The 14,678-nt window shown below is 37.4% G+C and overlaps 1 protein-coding gene across 1 annotated transcript in view; it reads left to right on the top strand.

The window, feature by feature from the left end:
- Positions 1-1,759: 1,759 nt before the first annotated feature.
- Positions 1,760-14,678, top strand: part of CYBB (cytochrome b-245 beta chain) — a 37,801-nt gene continuing 24,882 nt past the window's right edge. Inside the window, exons 1-4 of the mRNA XM_066249634.1 lie at positions 1,760-1,862; positions 4,028-4,123; positions 5,479-5,589; positions 12,873-12,957. Coding sequence (XP_066105731.1) covers positions 1,818-1,862; positions 4,028-4,123; positions 5,479-5,589; positions 12,873-12,957 — 337 coding nt within the window. The 5' untranslated portion in view covers positions 1,760-1,817. The remainder of the gene's footprint in view (positions 1,863-4,027; positions 4,124-5,478; positions 5,590-12,872; positions 12,958-14,678) is intronic.

Genomic DNA, 14,678 nt, shown 5'->3' with positions numbered 1-14,678 from the left:
CATGTTATGATTGTGTTTCTTTGAACTTATTTGTGTGGAATGGAACCATGAAGACAATGGGTTATGTATTATCCAAATGGAATGGACAAAGTCACCTTAATTATCCTTTGTCCAATACTGAAAAAATAAAAATAATATTACTTTACTAATTATCATAATTCTGTAGGATATCTCAAATTGTTCATAAACAACACAAAAATAGTTCATGCCTGTCCTCTTTTTACTGCTCTCACTCCCTTTTGTTTTTCTAATTTCTTCTTTTACTTGTCTAATAAGTATAGCTGTTGTACAACCATTCTTGTGCAATTAGTTAAGTTTGATATCATAATGGGATTGCCATCCTGTTTCTTTCCTATCCTGAAGACTGGATAGTAGTCAGGAAAAAATGCTAAGTCTGACTTTTGGGATCTACTATGATACATCTGACCTACTTTTGTTCTAATCCTGTTTACACACCTGGCTGAAAGGATGTCATATCTGCCTGAAAATACTATAACCATCCTAACATTTTGTTATATTTTTATTTCCTATAGTTGTATTTGGAGTGATTTTAAATGGGGTTGTCACAGTCAGGCTTTTTTTTTTTTTTTCTATTCTGGTAACATGCTTAAAGGTAGAGCCAAATTGCTTGTGTTTCAAATCCCCACTCCATTATTTCTTAACTGTGTGATCTTTGCCAAGTAATGTAACTGCTCTGGGTCTTAGTTTCCTCATCTGTAAATATAATCATAATAACAGAACCTATGTTATACAGATTGAATTGTTACAATAAAATAAATTGCATATACTGAATTTATATTGTGTATCTTTGTGTATATATACACACACACATATATGTATCAACATATGCACATATATATGTGTATTTGCAGTCACACATACGCATCTTAGAAAACTGGCACAATGTAAGCAATTTGTAAATATCAACAATCGCTACTGTCATTATTTTTCTCAACAAGACTGAAAAAACTTCTCTAGCTTGTCAAAATATGTCACAACTATGAACAAAATATGTCACAAAATATGAACAATTTTTCACCCAGCATGAAGACATGGCTAGTTGAGTGACTTTTTAAAAATTTCTGCCCTGGCCGGTTGGCTCAGTGGTAGAGCGTCGGCCTGGCGTGTGGGGGACCCAGGTTCGATTCCTGGCCAGGGCACATAGGAGAAGCGCCCATTTGCTTCTCCACCCCCCCCTCCTTCCTCTCTGTCTCTCTCTTCCCCTCCCGCAGCCAAGGCTCCATTGGAGCAAAGATGGCCTGAGCGCTGGGGATGGCTCATTGGCCTCTGCCCCAGGCGCTAGAATGGCTCTGGTCTCAGCAGAGTGACGCCCCGAAGGGGCAGAGCATCGCCCCCTGGTGGGCAGAGTGTTGCCCCTGGTGGGCGTGCCGGATGGATCCCGGTCGGGGGCATGCGGGAGTCTGTCTGACTGTCTCTCCCCGTTTCCAACTTCAGAAAAATACAAAAAAAAATTTCTAGTTGATTACTGATTAGTCAAAAAGTTAATTCACTGTGTAAAATACATCCCATGAATCACACTGCTATTTGTTTCTCAGTTGTACAAATTAGTTTCATTCATTTCCCACTATATTTAGTTGTGACTGAATCATTGCAGACTCGTTTTGTGCAGTTTTTTGTGGTTTAAAGGTTAAAAATTTTTTAATGAAAACAAGCTTTTCAGTTGACCAATGATTAGCTAATTTCTGATAGTAGAAGAGGAAACAGGTTGCCCCAAAGTGCTGTTTTCATTTCCTCATAGGAAGAAGAAGCATAGCAGAAAAGAAAGGCAAACACAAGGCACTTGAACCTCTGCCGCCATGGGGAATTGGGCTGTGAATGAAGGACTCTCTATCTTTGTCATTGTAAGTACCAATGGGAGATACATTGTAAATTATCTGATTTGTCTGGGTTCTCTTGAGAACTAAAATAGAGCAAAGCAGTTTTTTTGTTGTTGTTGTTGATCGTTTTGCTTCTTCGATAAATTGTGTTGAAACCGATTTACTGTGTAGACATGGATCCATTTGTGAGCTGACTGAGTACATTCTTTTAAACTTACTTTTAGGAAGAATATAACTATTACTTCCCCTCACCTAGTTTATTTCTTGAGTTTTTAGGAGTACTAAATTATCCAGCATTTCAGAGATGGAGTAGAAGATATTTTATCACTGAATCTGAGTTCTTTATTACTGTTTACTCCAAAAAAAATTCTACTTTTTATGTGTTTATACCACTTTAAAAATGGGTAATTGAAATTGATACCATTTTCCAAATAACAAGTACAAGACTAGCTAATGTGTGGGAAATTGGCCTTTATTTTAATAATTACACTGAAAATGATTGATGTTCTCATGTTTGTTCTTTTTAAAAACTGTCTTCTTATATCTGAGGTAAATTGAGCTATTTATAAAGTTTATAAAAATTTACAGAAAGAGAATTGAAATTATATATCTAGACTTATATATACAGTGTATATATAACATATATTATGTATGACTATACATAAATCAATTCAATGTATTTTGAGAAACAATTTTTATAAGTAAACATATGGCTAATTTTCAAAGATACACATGAATTTTTTTTAGTTTTTAACATAACAAAGATCAACTATTATTTTGCAATGATCTCAACAAAGCAATCATGGACAATTTGGAAAATATAAATGTGATTTATAACTAGCTTTTCCAAACATCCAATGAAAGCATTATACAGGTGTTTGAAAGAACTCATAAATGGAACTTTTGAAAGAATTTATCATGAACTAAATATTGAGTTTTTGAGTTTTCAAGGTAGAGAGACGTTAGTGGCACAAATATAATTGAAACAACAAATTGATAAATTATGCCAAACCAACATTCTAATGAATATAGTATTCTTCTTAGGACTCAGAACCATTAACTTGAATTATCATCATTTTTTGAACAGGCTACTCCTACAGAAAACAAGTTCAAATTATACTTTTAGATCCTACTAGAAATTCCTCCAGGAAATAACTTCCTTCTAAATTATACATGCATAGCCTTAAAAATAAAGGCACAGCTTAAAAAGCAAGAATAAGAATGACAAGGTTAGGAAATGGAGAAGTTGTTTTATTACCTTCTCTGTTTTAAAGTGAGTCTGTTCTCAAGCGTCTATGGAAATTTAGTGCTTCAAAACAGTTAGGAAAAGGTCACGCCCTGGCTGGATAGCTCAGTTGGTTGGATCATCGTCTTGGAATGCAGAGGTTGCCGGTTCGATTCCCCAGTCAGGGCACATACAGGAACAGCTCAATGTTCCTGTCTTTCTCCCTCCCTCCCTCCCTCCCTCTCTCTCTCTCTCTTTCTCTCTCTCTCTCTCTCTGCCTCTAAATTAATTATTTTAAAAAAGGAAAAGATCACTATGGAGCTGGAGGTAGAGGACTGGGCAGTGTTACCCCTTGATGCAGTCAGTACTTTGGATGAAATAAGCAGTAATATTCAAGAAGGGTCTCTTAAAAAAAAACAAACCCATACTCCTCACCTCCTCATTCATGCTCAATAACCCTCCTTCAAACGTTAAGCAAAACTTATCAAATAGAATTAGAAGCTTGACATTTTAGCTGATGAGACTCCCAAAAGCTGGGATGGGTTGTTGTGTGGTGGAGGGAGGTGATTGGCACCTGTGAGAATAGAACAGAGTCTTACTGGTGTGGGGGACAGATAGCAACATATTCCTTTCCTTTCTCTTTTTAAAAAGAGTCACTACTATCATCTATCTATCTAAGGTTAAGAAGAAAAGAGGAAGAGAAATAAAGGAGGGGAGATTGATAATAACTTGGCATACTGGCCAAGTAGTAAAACAATCATGTGGAACAACATAAAGGTGAATTACAGAGTGTGGTGTCACTGCCTTAGAAAGAGCTGGCTCCAAGATGGTGACAACCAGCTTTGTAACCACCTGTGTCAAAAGCTGAACTTGAGAAAGTCCTAACCCTGGTCTGACATCAAATTTGTGTGGAATCTACTTGTTGAAATGTGAGAACTTCACACAACCATTTCTGTTTATGCAGCTGGTATGGCTGGGGTTGAACGTCTTCCTCTTTGTCTGGTACTACCGGGTCTATGCTCTTCCAGATAAATTCTTTTACACTCGAGAACTTCTTGGGGTAAGTATAAATTTCATCTCATGCAGTATTGATTGGGTCACATTTTTAATAAAATATTCTTGCTCATACTTCTTTTAACATTTATTGCTGTCAGCCTGACTCCTTCCACTGCAAATCCCTGTGCAGAAGTCTTTAAATCTTCTAGTGTGGGACAAACAAGAGTGTGGTAGGAGTCCCAGAAGCATCTCTCCCCTCCCAGAAACCACTGGATAAGTATGATATTTAGTTTCAAAGAGAAATCTAATATTGTCTCTGAAATGGAAGGCCAGATTGGAGCAACGAATCCATGCATGACACAGTTGGGACAAGTTGGACTTTTCATATTTTCTAAGCCATGATTCCTACGACTTTTGTATTGTGAAGAACCCTGCTCCTAGTGGCATGTTATGAAATCATCTTCAGGAAATAAGCCTCCCCTTGTATATGGACCTTTTAAAGGATTTGTCCAAGAGTCACAATCATTGATTAGGCCAACAGACTGAGGCCCCCAATACCCTTTGGGTCCATTAGCATTCTCAGTGTCATTGAACTTTCAGATCTCTTGTTCATCACAGATTAAAATCATTACAACTGTAGCTGCCCCCATAGGATATTATTTGCTACACCATGATGAAACTATACATTTATTACTTAAAAATAAAACTAATTACAATATGTATTATAAATCATATATATAATATAATTATACCAGTATACTACATTATTATGGTTGTTGTTAACTTATTCAAGCTGAAGCCAAGAAGGATTATTTCCCATTGCTTTCCCCCTTCAAAATATGCAACTTCTTTGGGTATTTCAAAGAACAATTATAATGCCAAAGCTTTATACTATACCAATTTAAGTTCTGTGGAGGTCAGCTTAAGTGCTGAGAAAACCTTCTTCAAAAAACCAAGTTTCTATACTGAATTCCAGTTTATGATAAGCGTGCTTTAGTATTTAGGGGAAAATGAACTGATGTCTGCAATTTACATTGAAATGCATCAAAAATAAAATATGTTGATGGATGGATAGAAGAATGAGCAGATAGATGGATAGATGGATGGATATATGAAAAAGCAAGCATAGTAAAATATAAAAGATGGAATCTGGGAGATGGGTAAATAGGGTATTCGATATTAAACAATTTAAAATTCCTTTTATGACTGAAGATTTTCATTAAAATGATGGGGTCGGGGGTAAAAAAGTCAGATTAAAACAAAGGTCCCAGCAGGCCCTAAAGGTAAACCCTTGGTTCAGAAGGACCTTCCTTTCCAGATAACTTGATATCTCTGGTCTCATGCTGGAAACCCTGGGGAATTGGGGGAGGTGTTCTGTGCTCACAGGTGTCACCCTACTCCTTCTTCTGCTTCTTTTAGTCAGCGCTGGCATTGGCCAGGGCCCCTGCAGCTTGCCTGAATTTCAACTGCATGCTGATCCTGTTGCCAGTCTGTCGAAATCTGCTCTCCTTCCTCAGGGGTTCCAGTGCGGTAAGAGCAAACATTTACAAAGTTTGAGTTCCTCAAAATTTCAAAGGCCATCAAGCTACATGTGCTTTTTTAGGAAAGGCAAACCAAAGGTTTGTGAGAATTTTAACCTCTGTAGAATATTTATGAGCCAAGCCATGCTTGATTCTGTAGTTTATTTCTGTATTATTTATTAATAGAGCTGAAACATTTAAAAAACAACCAATCAGCCTATAACTCAATAATAGCAATAAAGCCCATGTGCATGCACATAATGTAATATGTATGTATATGTACATAAACAGGGCTTTATGAGGCTGATGTGAAATTTGGGAATTAATCTTACAATGCCATGTTTTTCAACATTTTTAAGTGAAAGAAAATTTCTTTTGTGGGTAACATCCCAAGCAGATGGACTCAATAGGTAATAAGCCACACTATAGTGAATGTGATTAACAGACACTAGGTCCTTGGAGTTGAGGAGTTCAGCACTTTCTAATTGACCAGGGCTTCTCTTACTCTCAATTTAAAAATGTTGTGAGCCCCTGAATATACTGTGCCAGAAGAAAAAAAAAAGATTCAGTAGAAATAACTTATGTAGTCTATAAAATGGTATACAAAATTTCTTATGGGTATTATTATACAAAGAGGAGAAACACAGAACTTAGAGTCTATACATGGTACTCAAATAAATGGGTTCCACAAAACTTTAGTGGTAAGGAGCTGCAGAGAATCAAAAGAGGGGATAATTATATCAGTTGGGCAAAAAAGTGAAGAAAGGCTTCTTGGAGAAGGTGGCATCAGATATGGGCATATAAGGATAAAATAATCTTTTAGGCTCATTCTAATAAATAAGGGAGAAATGCTGGAGAAAAATATTTTACCTGGAGAACGTGGCATGCACAAAAACACAAGGAATGGTGAGGAAATCATATATATTCTTGAAAGCCCTGAATGATCGTGATGTCTGGCTTCACTTTGGATTTTTTTTTTTTTTTTTTTTTTTTTTTTTTTTGCCATTCCTGACCATACCAGAATAGCTCTTCCAAAGTTAGGGATTGACGGTAGAGCGTCGGCCTAGCGTGTGGAGGACCCGGGTTCAATTCCCGGCCAGGGCACACAGGAGAAGCACCCATTTGCTTCTCCACCCCTCCGCCGCGCCTTCCTCTCTGTCTCTCTCTTCCCCTCCCGCAGCCAAGGCTCCATTGGAGCAAAGATGGCCCGGGCGCTGGGGATGGCTCCTTGGCCTCTGCCCCAGGTGCTAGAGTGGCTCTGGTCGCAACATGGCGACGCCCAGGATGGGCAGAGCATCGCCCCCTGGTGGGCAGAGCGTCGCCTCATGGTGGATGTGCCGGGTGGATCCCGTCAGGTGCATGCGGGAGTCTGTCTGACTGTCTCTCCCTGTTTCCAGCTTCAGAAAGATGCAAAAAACAAAAAACAAAAAACAAAGTTAGGGATTGATACCCTGGTGAGACCTATTCTACTAGCTGATTAGCAACTAGTAGCATCTGATTTTTCTTCTAACAAAATACGTTTTTAATATTAACTATCTTTTTTTTAATGTTAATTCATTCACACCAGATTTATTGATTTTAGTGAGAGAGAGGAGGAAGGGGAATAGAGAAGAAAGAGAGAGAGAGGGAGAGAGAGTCAGGAACAATGAGCTGTTCCTGTGTGTGCCCTGACCAGTGATCCAAATGGTAACTTTGATGCACGTCCGACACTCTTCACAGAGTTAACCGGCAAGGGCGGGTTAACTATCTTTTTTAAAGTGACCTATTAAGCAGAAATAATTTCTAGAAGAGAGAAGCAAGCAATCCACCTTGATGGGAATGTAAGAATTGTAAAGAGCAGATCTCTGAGATAAGACTGAAGTAGAAACTGGAGCTTTATGGGTAAACTAGGACCTTGAATGAATAGCACAGGAGTTAATACCTAATTTGGCAATCACAGAGTATTTGGGGGAAGGAAAGTGGTTTAAACTGTCAGCAACAAGAAGAACTTGACTTGAACTCTGCTTCATTTTTCCTAGTTATAATAAATTTATATTGATATTGAGGGACTTTTTTTTTCTCTAAGAACTATACAGCATTCAATTTACTAATATACTGTTAGCAGGCTACAACTAACAGTAGACACTGATTACATGCATTTCTAAATAATCTTTTCAACCCAAGAAACTGCAGAACTAAAAATCCATTTGCTTGAATCTTTTTTAAGTGAGAGGAGGGGAGATAGTGAGACAGACTCTTGCATGCACCCCAAACAGGACCCCATCAGGGGTCAATGCTCAAACCAACCAAGCTATTTTTAATGCCTGAAGCTGACACTCAGATCAACTGAGCTATCCTCAGTGTCCAGGGCCAACGCTCAAACCAATTGAGAGACTGGCTGTAGGAGGAAAAGAGGGAGAGAAAGAAGGAGACAGAGGGGAAGAGAAGCAGATGGTCACTTCTCCTTTCTGCCCTGACCAGGAGTTGAACCTGGGATGTCCACACACCAGGCTAACACTTTACTGACTGAGTTACTGGCCAGGGCTGCTTGAAATTTTTATTGATGAGCCACCTGTAAAGTATGATGTCCAACACACTGTATGTACTTGGTGAATACTTGCTAAATAAAACTCATGCATTGTAGCTTTTTGTTTTTAAGGAGAGATGATTCATTTTTATTTACCCGTGCCCCTGTTCAAATACTGTATATTTAGAGGAAGTGAGCCCTCAGAAATAAGAAGTGTTTTCACCAGGATGGCCTGTTAGGAAACCTTTGTTACCCCATAGGCTCAAATTGCAGGGCCCTCGAGCTGCCATGCCCCATGAACAGTCCATGTTGTAATGGCTGATTTTAGACTTCCTGTAGCCAGGAGGGGGAAATCCTCATGAGTGTCTCTAAAGATAGGAATGAAATGAGACTGCTCTTCAAATTGCAGAAAAGCTCAGCTCTGTAACCATAAAGATCTGTATGTTAAATAATATATATTTTTTAAATTAGCAGCCAGCAACATTCTATTATAGATGAGGTTGGTCCCTCCTTCTGGGTTTCCGAGCCTGAAATATGAACTTTGCAAATGAAACTTATTCCTGTGATTGGGATTAGAGTGAGTGAGCATGTTGTTACTAATATTGGAAATCATAATAGTTGCCACTTACTGAGTCTTCATAGACCTCACCTCATGAAATTTGCATATCAGGTCAGTGGGTGAGGATGAAATTAAATGGGAGTATTGGGATTCAAACCAAGGACATTGTGACCCCAGTGCGCATTCACTTTCTTACATACCACTTAAGCTCAAAACTGTCTTATTGTAGTATTATGGCCTTATAAAGTCCATTATATAGAAGTGTTTGTATATGCTAAATAATATAGGCTAGAAATGGCAAGGATATTGTAGCTTCAAGGATTAGTTAGTACGACACTATACATACTAACCTGTTGCAGAACTTTTGTTTAGTTTCCAGTGATTTTAATCATTTAGACTTTATAATTCTTCTGGTTACCTGGAGAAAGAGAGATGCAAGGTTGGCTCACTGATGGAAAGAGAGGGGTAAAGGCAGCCTGCTTTGTTCAGGAAAATGGGGAAGGATGGGGCTTAGCATACAGAAATCCCCAAAGAGATTAAAAAGTGATTTGTTAAGAAGTAGAGAACAGTGTGTCAAGTGTAGATATATGGGTGAGTACATCATTATTAAAGTACATGACATACTGCTCTGCATACAGGAAGCTTACCTTCTAGCTGGGGAGCCAAGCCATCTAAACAAAAAGTTAAATAATAATACAAAAAATCAAGTATTTATTAAACAGCTCTCAATTAATCTATGAAATAGACCCAAGAGGGAAGAAATATGATAAATAAGGAAACTGGAAACTGAGTAAATTGTTCAATGTCTTGCAGCTGGGTAGGGTTGTGAAACAACACAGATATATCTATCTCATGGCGAATATGACACTCTGAAATGTAATTCAGTGTTGCTTTCTGACCCTACTCATTTTCATTCTCTCAGTTGTAGAATTCCAACTATGTTTCATCACTCCAACAAGGACTGTATTAATTCTCTATTACTGTATAACAAATTTCCACAAATTCAGTGGCTTAAAACAAACCCAATATTTTATCTCACAGTTCTGCAGGTCAATAGTACAACATCCATGTTTGAGTTCTCTGCTCAGGGTATCACAAGGCTGGAATCAAGGTGTCAATTTGGCCGAATACTTATATGTAAATTCTGGGTACAAATGTACTTCCAAGCTCGTCTTGTAGCAAAATTCAGTTCCTTGCAGTTGCAGGACTGAAGTCCCTGCCTCTTTGCTGATGGTCATTTGTAGGCCACTCTCAGATCCTAGATGTTCCCGTATTCCTTGTCAGGTAGCCCTGTAACTGCAAATCCAGCTCAAACTGGTCTTATCCTATTTCTAACAAGACCCAGAACCAAAGCTTACACCATTTATGAGTAACACTTGTGAACACCACTCATATGTAACACTTGTGAACCCTTAACTGCTCCCCCTCAACCTTGCCACTGAAACAAAGGACCAGGATATGACAAGAGCCAGAGTCTAACAGTGAAGGGTCTGTTGTCCAGGAAAATCCGGTGCTGAAACCCCTTAAAATTCCACCCCAAGCCCTGGATCGAGGAGCTAGACTTGAGCCTTGCCTTCTGTCTCCTTGCCAGCTGACTTGAGATAAAAGCCTTTTCTTTCCTAAAAAAACAGTGCCATAGTATTGGCTTCTATGAACATTGGGCAAAGAGCCTTTGCTTGGTAACAGTCCCCTCCATTTTCAAGCCAGCAACAGTGCATCAAACACTTCTTATGCCTCTAATCTCTGACTTCTTCTAACTCTAACTTCTAGATCCAGATTTAAAGGGCAGGCCCACCTAGATCATCTCTCTCATAAGGTCAATTTGGGACTTTACCTCTGCAAAGTCCCTTTTGCAATATAATGTAACAAAATCACAGGAGTGACATCCCATCATATTTATAGGTCAGGTCCCACCCGCACTCATGAGGAGAAGGTTATGTAAGGTCATTGGAGGTCATCTTAGACTTCTGCTTATCACAAGGACTCTAAGAAACAATTGGGAAATAGAAGAAAGATTTTTCCTCAAAATTGTAAAGAATACAAAATAGTAAAATAAAGCACAGAACTCGAAATAAACAAAAAAGATAACAAGGCTGTAATAAGGAAACAAGGACAGTCAATTTTTCACCAACAGAAATGTAAAATAAGTGATTTCAAACAGAAAATCCTTGTTTTGAGAGCTTGAATCACTGCTGAACTTCACTAATAGACACTTCATTGTAGCTGATGCCATTAGTATTCCACCCATATTCCTTCCACACTGATAATTCCAATACACAGGCAACTGCCTTCTGGAAGCCCCAGTCATTCTCTGTCTGAGGATTTTCTTTCAGCCATCCCCTGAGGCAAGCCTGAACTGCCAGAGTGCTGATGCCCTGGGTAAAACCCTCAGCTAGTGATAGATAGAAGTTAGTGAGTGAGTATCAAGCTTCCTAACCCCTCAGAAAAAAATAAAACAGAAAACAAAACTCTGGAGCATGTTGTACACGGTTTCTCAGAGTTCCCTGATCAGAGAGTTCACTGATATATGACACTGGTAGTTGATATAACACACCTGTTAGAGGTTTCCATCCCTTCCCAGTCTTACTTCCCTTAATCTTGTTTCCTGTGATTACTTTCCAGATAGAGTTTGTATACTTATATCCTTGTCTTGGATTTTTTAGACAGGTAGAATAATAGTGACTACATTTTTACATTTAGTTTGGTGGAAAATGGCACGAATCTTAAAGACAAATAGACTTGGATCCAAGAAACATGAGAGTTAGCTTTAGTTTTGTTATCTGCAAAATGAAGACAATACCGCTTATCTCATTACATTAAATGAGGTAATGATTATGGATAACCTGCCTGGCTCACAGAAGCCTAATTTTTTCTCCCTTTTCTTGGAAACGTCAATGTCTTTCTAGTATTTCTACAGTCCTAGGAATTTGCTGTCCTGGTTCAAGCAGCCTATCCTCCCTAGATGTAGCTAACTGAGTGATGGTGGAGTAAGCAATTTTTCATACAATTATATTTTCTTATAAAAATCAGAACATTTTATTAAAAATAAGGAACCCAAATATTAAACACCCCTCTATATAAATTGGATATGTTTAGAAACAGATATTTATAATACCTAAATTTTAATTTGTTTTTGACATTTCACTCTGCTCTGTTTTAAAGTTCTCTGAATGTGTATGGCAGTACATATAGTCTCGGGAACAGAGCAACCAGAGTGAGTACTTGAGCAGCTTTCAGGAGGGCAAAGATCTGATTCACTCATAAACCAGTTTTTTTGTTTTTTTTTTTTGTTTATTTATTGTTTGGTTTTTTTCTACTTTGGGCAATGACCTGAATCCAGATCCAAACCCACTTCTTACTATGCTATGAGGACAATTACACTAATGTATTGACCTAAATACTATTTCTAATGTCAAAGTAATCATGTAAGATATGAAATATCAGAATATTGATATCTTTCACATCAGACAGTCTGAGTTTAAATCCCAGCTCTGCCACTTATGAACCGTGTGACTTGAGGCAAGGTAACCTCTTTATGCCTTTGTTTCCTCATCTGTTATGTAGTGATAATAATGGTACCTCCCTGGTAGTGCTGGTGTAAGAATGAAATGAGCCAGTGCATATAAAACACTTAATGCTCTTTGTAAATATTAACTATTGCTATTTGTGCTACTAGTATTACTTAATGATCTCCCATTGTGATGTTGTCGCTATCAACATAGACAAGTGGACTCTTTTTCTCACCTCACAGTGTATGTCCTAGAAGGGTGTTGTTCCAAAACTATTCACTTGTTCTAGAACTGTTCACTTGTCTGTGTCTCCATTAGATTGTCGGATCTTTGAGGACAAGCTTGTCCTTTGTTAATTTCTATATTCTCTGTTTATTGAATAAATGAATCTGAACTATAAACTATGTGGTAAGATATGTTTTCTGTCTAAATTCATATTTTACACAGTTAAGCCATGGATTTCATGACAGACTTTTTAGGTCACTAGTAAGAGAACATAAAACATGCTGCTTAAGCCTGTTATAACACTTACTGGCCCTGTGACATTAGGAAGATGACTACATTAGTCTAAGCCCCAGTTAACTCACCTATCGAATGGGTGGAATGACATGGTTTTTAGGTTGTGAAAATTAAATGAGATGATATGTATTTAACACCTGGCACCAAGAAAACCTTCTTATTAACAATTACTATTTCATTATTTTCTCCTTAATCCAAAGTGCTGCTCAACAAGAATTCGAAGACAACTTGATAGGAACCTCACCTTTCATAAAATGGTGGCATGGATGATTGCTCTTCACACTGGTAAGTTTTTTAAGATACTTGAGATTGCAAATAAAACTTGGAGCCAGAGAGTTCCCTCTATTCTTAGATACTTTTAAAAATAAAAAATCAGTTTTTATAGACATATTAGATAGTGATAAGATATGTTGAATTTTTTTAATGAGTTCTGTTAAAAAAAATATTCACCCCTCTTTCTTCCATCCCAATATTAGGATTTATTCCTTCAGTTCTTAATACTTTTTATCTTGGGCTCCTCTGATAAAATCATAGTGTCTTCACCTCTTTTCACCCTCTGTAATATCAAAACTGTTTTTGTTAGTCCACATATGAAAGGTTTTATTCATTCATTTAAAAAAATTTTGTTTAAAAACATAGGTTCATAAATTTCTTGTAGTAACCGTAGAGGGGCCGCAGCCTATAAATTGAAACTCCCTTAAGATAGAGTTTATAAACTAAACCCTTTATTGGGATTTATATATATATATATATATATATATATATATATATATATATATATATATTACATATAAACACATGTATACCTATTGCACATGCAATAGGTATACATGTGTGTATATGTATTATATAATGTGTTATTATAATTATATAAGGTGGTGGTGTTGGCATAAGAAAGGTTGTATTTGGCATGGTGACTATAACAATACTATACTGCATACAATAATTGAAAGTCATTAAGAGAGTAGATCTTAAAAGGTCTCATAACAAGAAAATAATTCGAAACTATGTGTGGTTTTGTAATATATACAACTATTAAATCATTATGTTATACATCTGAAACTTATATAACTCAGTTATGCCCCAATTAAAAAGTACAAAAAGAAAAAAGAAAAGAAGGGATGTACCTGGGACTCATCACGTTTCTATTAGGTCACTTAATAAATAATTGATATGCCAGACAATAGCCATGCACACATGTATAGTGATGAACAAAAAAGAATTTTACTCTTCCTATGAGAAGTTTGTCCCTGAGTAAAATAGTCTTAGCCTGCAGACATTCAATTGGGTTGCTTACCTCCTACTGGTAGATCACACAGGCTTTCTGAGCTGTGGCAAATGAAATGTTTCAAAGTGAAATGTGTAAAAAAGGGAAATATATTATAAAATCTTGTTAGACAGCAACATAGTATAATGGTTAAGAGCACAGTTTTGTGGGCCAAACTGCTTGGATTTGATTCTTAAACCTGTTACTTATTAGCTTGGTGACCTTGGGCAAGATTTTATTTATTATTTTTAATCATTTTTAATTTTCAATTACAGTTCATATACATTATTATATTAGTTTCAGTCATACACCCTAGTGATTTTATTATTTTTATTTTTTTGTGACAGAGACAGAGAGAGACTGAGAGGGACAGATAGGGACAGACAGGAAGGGAGAGAGATAAGAAGCATCAATTCTTCACTGCAGCACCTTAGTTATTCATTAATTGCTTTCTCATATGTGCCTTGATGGAGGGGCTACAGCAGACCGAGTGACCCCTTGCTCAAGCCAGCAACCTTGGGTTCAAGCTGGTGAGCCTTGCTCAAATCAGATGAGCCTGCGCTCAAGCCAGCGACCTCAGGGTTTCCAACCTGGGTCCTCCGCATCCCAGTTTAACGCTGTATTCACTGCACCACCACCTGGTCAGGCCACCCCAGTGATTCTAAAGCAATCTATGCTTCAGCTACATCATCTGTAAGATGAGATAATAACAATATCTAAATCATTGACTCATAAAGAT

Source organism: Saccopteryx bilineata, chromosome X, assembly GCF_036850765.1.
Source record: "Saccopteryx bilineata isolate mSacBil1 chromosome X, mSacBil1_pri_phased_curated, whole genome shotgun sequence".
Classification (NCBI taxonomy): domain Eukaryota; kingdom Metazoa; phylum Chordata; class Mammalia; order Chiroptera; family Emballonuridae; genus Saccopteryx; species Saccopteryx bilineata.
This window is presented reverse-complemented; position numbering and strand designations above follow the sequence as displayed.